This window comes from Curcuma longa, chromosome 16 (assembly GCF_044706935.1).
Source record: "Curcuma longa cultivar G26 ecotype Majalengka, Jawa Barat chromosome 16, ITB_CL_G26_1.1, whole genome shotgun sequence".
NCBI lineage: Eukaryota > Viridiplantae > Streptophyta > Magnoliopsida > Zingiberales > Zingiberaceae > Curcuma > Curcuma longa.
The window spans coordinates 270,025-277,291 of record NC_133876.1 but is presented as its reverse complement, the minus strand read 5'-3'; the positions used below and the strand labels follow the sequence as shown (position 1 = coordinate 277,291).

General features: G+C 36.7%; 2 protein-coding genes across 2 annotated transcripts; both read right to left on the bottom strand.

Annotated features, from left to right (window-relative positions):
• Positions 1 to 272: 272 nt before the first annotated feature.
• On the bottom strand, positions 273 to 3,618 carry LOC141847101 (uncharacterized). Its single transcript, XM_074735081.1, has 5 exons — positions 3,502 to 3,618; positions 2,653 to 2,721; positions 1,649 to 1,734; positions 496 to 608; positions 273 to 425 (listed from the first exon to the last, which is right to left on the bottom strand). The coding sequence occupies exons 1-5, from the start codon at positions 3,594 to 3,596 to the stop codon at positions 339 to 341; spliced, it is 450 nt and encodes a 149-aa protein (XP_074591182.1). The 5' UTR covers positions 3,597 to 3,618; the 3' UTR covers positions 273 to 338.
• A 1,018-nt stretch (positions 3,619 to 4,636) lies between these two features.
• On the bottom strand, positions 4,637 to 7,135 carry LOC141847218 (putative methyltransferase PMT18). Its single transcript, XM_074735202.1, has 5 exons — positions 6,464 to 7,135; positions 6,158 to 6,368; positions 5,653 to 5,950; positions 5,053 to 5,520; positions 4,637 to 4,980 (listed from the first exon to the last, which is right to left on the bottom strand). Exons 1-5 carry the CDS (start codon positions 7,133 to 7,135, stop codon positions 4,758 to 4,760), a joined length of 1,872 nt encoding a protein of 623 aa, XP_074591303.1. The 3' UTR covers positions 4,637 to 4,757.
• Positions 7,136 to 7,267: the final 132 nt, after the last annotated feature.

Genomic DNA, 7,267 nt, shown 5'->3' with positions numbered 1-7,267 from the left:
ATATGTTGAGGCGTTTTATTATGTCTCTTAAATTTTCTTTTGAGGCATGAAAAAGTGTCTCATCTGCTATATGTTGAGGCGTTTTATTATGCCTTTTAAATTTCATTTTGAGGCATAAAAAAGTGTCTCATCTGCTATATGTTGAGGCATGACAGACGTAACTATATCAACTCGATTAAGAATTATGTAATTTCAAATGTTATACACACATTAACATACTTTACAGTGTGTTTAGTTTAGAACAAGTTGGAGAGCCTGAAATAAAAGTTTATTACAAAACAATCATAAAATTACATAACAACTCAAAGGCCAAGCTCATGAATGATACAACAACACCATCATAAATCATACAAACCAAGCAAATCATATGGTATTGCCAAACAAACCAAAGTTGCCCCCGACGCATGTATCATTTTCATTTGCTCCTACACATTGTAATTGATTTAATATTCATAACAATTTGACATTTCAAAAGTATAAAATAAGTGAACTCACAATTTTCTCTCCCACCAATGCATTGGCAGGAACCTTCATATTTGATCCAGTATATTTGGTCCCACCATCAGATCCAACAGATTTGGTCCAACATATTTGATCCAACACATTGTCTATTCCAGCAGGACAACACACCAGCACCAGATTTGGTCTAATAAATTTTAGAACTAATGCCATTCTAGAAATAAGAAATAAAATTGTGGCATAAGAGAAACAACCTCAAAGGTTAGATTGTATATAGTAATTAACCATATTGCCTTTTCTATTAATGAGTGCTAATTACATGGAGGAACTAAATATTAGCAATGTTCTAAAATAAATAGTACGGCAAAAAATAGAACTAATGCTTGCCTGTTCTGCTGTGATTCCATTCTCAAAAGCGTTGTCCAAATTTTCTTTTGTAATAGCTGCGACAATTAGGTTGGGAAGTAGATATTCGATCCTAACATTCAACAAACAAGGGAACACTGTGATATCATGGGAATTGAAGTAGAATGATTAGACAGAATCATTGATTTGTTTGAGAACCTTAGGTAGGGAGGTGAATAATAATGTAACTACTGTGGAGCCACACATCAAATCATTTGAAATCGACACTAGCTTCCGAAGCATGAGATTTATAACATTTGATTTTCTCCTCCAGTCATGGGAATGATAATGGAAGTTCTGAATCAAAATATATTGAACTGCAATTCTGAGCGCATATAACCACCAATGTCCAGCATGGAACATGAAAACTGACTCTAAAGTTCAATTCAACATGCACAAACCAACAGGATACTGAGAATTGGAAACGATTATATCCGCACAGGACATTAGAGATTTATGGTTATGGCAATCATATAATACAGAGATCAATGATGGAAGATGGCAAAACCTTTGATTTATAACTAGTTTCATTGGTTCACATTTGCAGGAGATAAGCAAATTTTAGCTATATGAAGTTCATTGCTAGTAACAGTCGACATTGGAATTGGCTTATTTGCAATATCTACAAAAGCACTGGTTATCCAAACACCACTAAACCAACCATCATGCTTGCTTATGCATCCAAAAGCATGTTCTTTTAATGGCTAAAGAGCAACACAAGATTGTTAAACATATATACATACACGATTTAGCAATTGTCATTATGCTATTCAAGAATTTTTACCTTGAAAATAGACGTAGAATCTCAGAGTGTAATTTAGACATAGTGTACGCATACATTCTTTAGTTTGTCTCCACCACAACAAAACCCTGTGCAAAAAAAGCATATAAAATTGAGTCAGCTGATTTTAGAGGATTGGTGATATTTGATATATGTCAGCATATAGATTGACTACAAGGATAAGTTTTCTATTTCTGTATATTTTCTAAATGAAAATAGAAACACGGATAACCAGGAATGTTAATTGCTGTCTATGACTACAAGGATTCAACTCCAGTAAAACCAGATTTTTGTTCATGGTAAGATGTTTAAAGGAAGAAAGGTTTGTGTGATCATACAAGTAGAAAAAATTATATGACTGCCTTGACCCCTGACAAGGGTTTACATGACCCATCAAAGCATCCGATTCAGTAAACCTTAAGGGTTGTTTTGCATAATCATTCATATTCTCAAGACTACCTATTCCTAGAATAGTTAAGCTTGGGATTCAATCACAAGATAATACCAGTCTAACCAACCCTATATAATTGAGACTGACATTGTTGTAGTAATTCTTCATGGGATTGTTATTCTCATGAAAGTAAAAAAATCATATCTAGCTGATTTAATAGGGAAATTGTTAATATCTCATTAATATGTATGGTATATGATGGAATTTTAAAAATATTTGTATTTAACCAAAGACCAAAATAATACTTTTAAGAAGTCCGTTAAATATTGAATATACAAAAAATGGAAAGAAGCAAACATAAAAATTAAAAAGAATGATAATAAATCATGCTGAATCAAATAGATGATCAACCCCCTTTGGCATCACATAATTGTAGAGATTTTCATGTGACAAGAGCTAAGTTTATTAGAGGAAGAAAAGATCAAAGTCACAAGTAAAAATATGGCCATAACATACTACGTATTGGGTGAAAATATAATAATAGTCAATTAGATTATAGTATACTCGGGCACGTAAGTCAACTTATAGAAGCAACAAAACATTGGGTGATACATACCCATTCACAAGGTGCTTCTGGATATTGCTCTGGCACTTTGGGTTTATCTTATAGCTCGTTGCCTTCTTTCTGCAACCAGTTGAAAATTAAATAAGAAGTTAGGAGTATATTTTAACGAATTGACTAATCATTCAATACTTACCCATTTATATTAATGGACAAAGATCGAAACCACTATATCACAAAGTGAAAATCCAAATGAAAACAACCATAGTACAGACAAGCTGCAGGTAGTAGCAACTTATATCTCTTGCAGGGTGGTGAAAAAGTTTAGAACGCTAAATAATTAATAGTTTCCAACCCAAACAATGGCAGTGAAATGCAGATGAGGAAGATAGATAGACTTAAAGAGACATGTAAATAAATAACTTTTCCAGAGCCGTTTCTATAGTATAAACTTGCTATATATGTTATATGAATAGAAATAAACGAAAGGAATAATATTCCAGTTGAAAGAGCAAAAAAGAGTCAACAGGATCATCCAAAGGAAGTAGAATAACCTAAATGTTGGACACAATAGCATGGTCATCATCATGTTTAGCAGATATGTACTAACTCATTTGACCAAAAAATATAGGAAATCAAACTAGAATTATAGGACTTGACATGTTTGAGCAATTAAATTTTACTGTCAGATGCTAATCTGGAACTTGAAATTTAAGATTAAATATATAAATTTACATCTTGCACAACAGGTGATCAAAGTCAAACAAGGCAGTTAAACACTTCCCAGAGAGTGATTTCAAATGTAAACAACTAGTGGTGAACATCTTAACCTTCAAAAGCATAATTGAGGAGATAGAACAGTAGAAACGAATGTCCACAAAAGAAGCATAAAGAGCATCATACTTGTCCTTAACTTCAAGGTGAAACCTCTGTTGAAGCAACCAGTCAATAGCTACTTTGTGCTTGGAAAAGCCTTGAGGAAGCAACCATTCTTCCATTGATTTTGCTGTTATTGCAGTATCAATGTACAGCATTTGTAAAATGTACCTCTTTGCCATAGGTGGCAGTGATCTAAAGATCAAGAGAATTGTATTAGATTGAATATGCTCAACCCTGTTTGCCCTAGAACCATCTTCACCTCTACCCCTTCTTCCTCCTTGCGGCCGGCACAGGGAATCAATCTAATTCCAACATTCGACTCTGAAATCCGGAAGAATCATAGAAATGAGATCAAGAAACCCTAAAGCCTAGAAATCCAAGCTTGCTATCCACTCACCGATCTTCTTCCTCTTCTTCGATTCGCTGTCGCCAGAACCACCACCACTCGTGCGATTCCAGCCACCTCCAGCGAAAGCCAATCCCCAAAGGATCCAGCCTCTGGTCGCCGGCGATTCCTCCGCTTCGGCAATGGCGTTGGGTGACGAAAGCTCCCGGCGGCTTGGCTGCGGAGGTGTGGTCACGCGAAGGAATCGCGATCGGGAGAGGGAACTCGCGATTTCCTTCGTTAATGAGAAGCTAGGTTGGGTTTTTATGGTTAACGGGTTGTGGGTTGAATCCAATAAGTCTTTAACCATTAATCCATTAACCTTTATTATCAATTAGCCCACTAATCTAATTCATTTAGGTTAATTAAACCCATTAGAGGTAAAGTCCATTTACCTCATAATTAACCCCAACATTTAGGGCAATAATTTTAATTATTACAAATCAGCCCTTATAATTTTTTGATATTTTACACGGCTGGTGGTGGGTAAATGGACGGTTGGTGCTGCGGGAATGATCGGCTGATGCTATAGGCTACGGGAACGATCGATGGAAGAAGAAGGAAAAGTGGTGGTGGCAAAATCAGGGATTTGTGAAGTAAGAAGAGGGAAAAGGTAAAGGAAAAGAAAAATAAAAAAATTACAATTTTCATAATTTTATTACAAAAATGCCACTCAAATTTTAAGTGCCTCAAAAATTACATGTTGATGCATTTTAACTAAAATGCCTCATTAGATAGTGTCTTCTAAAATCATTTTTCTTGTAGTGAAACTACATAAGCAAAATGGAAGAAGAGAATATGAGATCCTACATAGAGGCACAAAAACTAGCTTTGAATTTGCATGCCGAATTCTAGGAAGAAACAGAATGAATCTTTATTGAACCTCGATCAATCACTATTGTGTAGAAGCGTCAGAAGTCCAATAAGTCTTAATAGCCACAAGGATCTTCTCAGGGTTGAATGGTCCACTTTCATGGTCCATAATCTTGCTCTTCCATCTCATCCTATCTGTTATAGTCTGAACTTTTGTGAGGACATCCACAGTGTCACGGATTATCACTGCACCCTCTGGCCTCAATATTCTATCCATCTCTAAAAGAATGTAGGTTATGTCACACCTGTGAACAAGTTCACAAAAAAATTTTAACTCAAGGAAAAACAAGAGGAAGATTTCTATAAAAGAACATTACCTATCCTGACAAATACTGAAAATGGCATCGGCATGAATGAGATCGTAAGTTCTTGGATAAGTTGAGAACGCTTCACACCAATCATGATATGTTCCAATAAATCCTCTCTCATAGATTACCCCAAGGGTGTCATGATCTGAGTTTGGAGGGACTGTATTCATCACCCATGCAGGGTACTTCATCAAAGCTGCTGCAAATCCTCCCAAATAGGCGTTCATGTCCATAATGTTTCGATATCGCCCATGTGACAAAGCAGGGATGATTTTATTGTAATATTCCACCCGATCTCTCCACAACTTCTTGTCATCTTCAAATTTCTTAGGAGTCAATGATGGAATAGAACCCATTGCAATTCTTGGTGGGATAGCAAATGCTCTCAGAGGCCATCTCTCAACTTCACCGCCTGCTACCTCGTCCAGTTTACTCACTTCAGGTAACGGGGTGATGCAAGCCTCCATTTCCTTGTACCTGGAAATATCTTTATTCAGGTTATTTATAAGCTATTGTAGGAAAGAACAATATATGCCATATATAATCGTTTTGGTCTAGCGAGGAAACCAAAGTCATCTTGGGATTAAGATTAAGACTTCAAATTCCTACCATGCAGCATCAGCATTGTGATCCTTGCAAATGTGTGGTGTTTTGAAGATTCTCCGGCTTTTTACACATTCAACATGGTTTATGGGCTTCTGCCAGATTGCAAGATCATCCTTTTCGATCACTTTCTTCCAGCAAAGTCGTTTAGCAAGTTCTTCTATTGAATCTTGTTCTTTCTTGAGATCCTCTTGAGTCCTTTCCCAACCCCGATGGTACTTCTTCCAGCGAATTGGAGGACCAGACAGAATCCAGTAGCCTCCAGGTCTTAGAACTCGATCGACTTCAATTAGATACAAACCATCTATCATAGGCAAACAACCAACAAAATTTGTGTCAGCTCATGTTAACTAGACCATAAGAATGAGAGCTATATGCTCAATCTGATTACCTTCCAATAAGTTTTTTAACAACAAAGTAAGGTAGGAAATATAGGTTACACTTGAATTACTTTCAGTTCAGTGGATGAGAACTGGATCTTCATATGAAGGAAAGGACCAATCTAACTTACCATAATCATACCAAGGAATTAGGCACCGAGAACAATGAGCCATATCAAATGCTCTAGCAGGATAAGGCAATCGTCGAGTGGCCATCACCCCAATCATGGCTGGCACTCCACGCTCTAATGCAAACTGCACCTGGGCCTCATGTGTGTCTCTTGGAGCAAATGACATAGTTATGATATCTCTCTTCAGAAGATAAGCACCAAAACTTGCTACCTACAATGTGCAAAAATAATTACTCTTCGCCCATCCAATGATAACATTATATTAATTTGAATAAAGTTCATTTGAGAATATGAAGAAGTATTTACTCCACAGCCTGTGTCAATCGCAGTCCTGATTTTTCCATCAGCCAATGAAATGAGGGCATTAATATCGTCAATATAAGCATCAGCACCAAGTGGGAACATTGTCCCACCGCCAGGGAACCTGAACCTCTCACCTTCCACTTGGATCCAGTTCTGAACTGCCTTTTCAATGCTGAGTTCTTTGTGAGGAATATTGTCATACCAAGCAAAGTCCCTGCTCTGTGGCCAGCGAAGAGGAGTTTTATACTTTGGTGGAGCAGGAACTAGGCATAGCAAGAGTTCATGTTTTGCAGGACAGTGCCTCTCTCGGTACGCCAACTTCTCCCTTGGGAACTTCCTTCCCCTGCTGAAATCTTCACAAGGAGTGTATTCAGTCAAATTGGGGGCACAAGGTGGGAATTTCTCAATTGCTAATGTTGTTTCTTCAAGGGTTATCTGATGATGAGCTTCAAAATCAAGAGTTTCTTCTTTTGCCATTGCAGAAACAGGAAAGCCATTTTCGCATTCAACTTTCTTCAAATTGGAGTTGGAATTCAAAGTGAGAGTGTTGGTTTGCCAAGAACCCAGAATGTAAAATAAAATGCATAGGCCGGTGACAAATACTATATGTGTTACACGTCTTTTCTTGAGTTCCATCTGGTGGATCTTAGGAGAGTCCGGGTATTCTTTTGCCATTAAACCTGTAAAAATTCATTTCAGAGTGTACTATGATACAAAAAAAAAAAAAAATTTGCATATAAACCAATAAAAATCAAATCTCAACTTCTGGTAGCTGGCTATAAGATCTTATCGCTTTATATAACTTCT

Coding starts and splice junctions, on each gene's coding strand:
- LOC141847101 (XM_074735081.1), bottom strand. CDS start 3,596: ATGGAAGAATGGTTGCTTCCTCAAGGCTTTTCCAAGCACAAAGTAGCT. Junction 1,735..2,652: donor CAGAAGCACCTTGTGAATGG/GTATGTATCACC, acceptor TTTTTTGCACAG/GGTTTTGTTGTGGTGGAGAC. Junction 426..495: donor CATTGGTGGGAGAGAAAATT/GTGAGTTCACTT, acceptor TACAATGTGTAG/GAGCAAATGAAAATGATACA.
- LOC141847218 (XM_074735202.1), bottom strand. CDS start 7,135: ATGGCAAAAGAATACCCGGACTCTCCTAAGATCCACCAGATGGAACTC. Junction 6,369..6,463: donor CGATTGACACAGGCTGTGGA/GTAAATACTTCT, acceptor TGCACATTGTAG/GTAGCAAGTTTTGGTGCTTA. Junction 5,951..6,157: donor AATTCCTTGGTATGATTATG/GTAAGTTAGATT, acceptor TGCCTATGATAG/ATGGTTTGTATCTAATTGAA.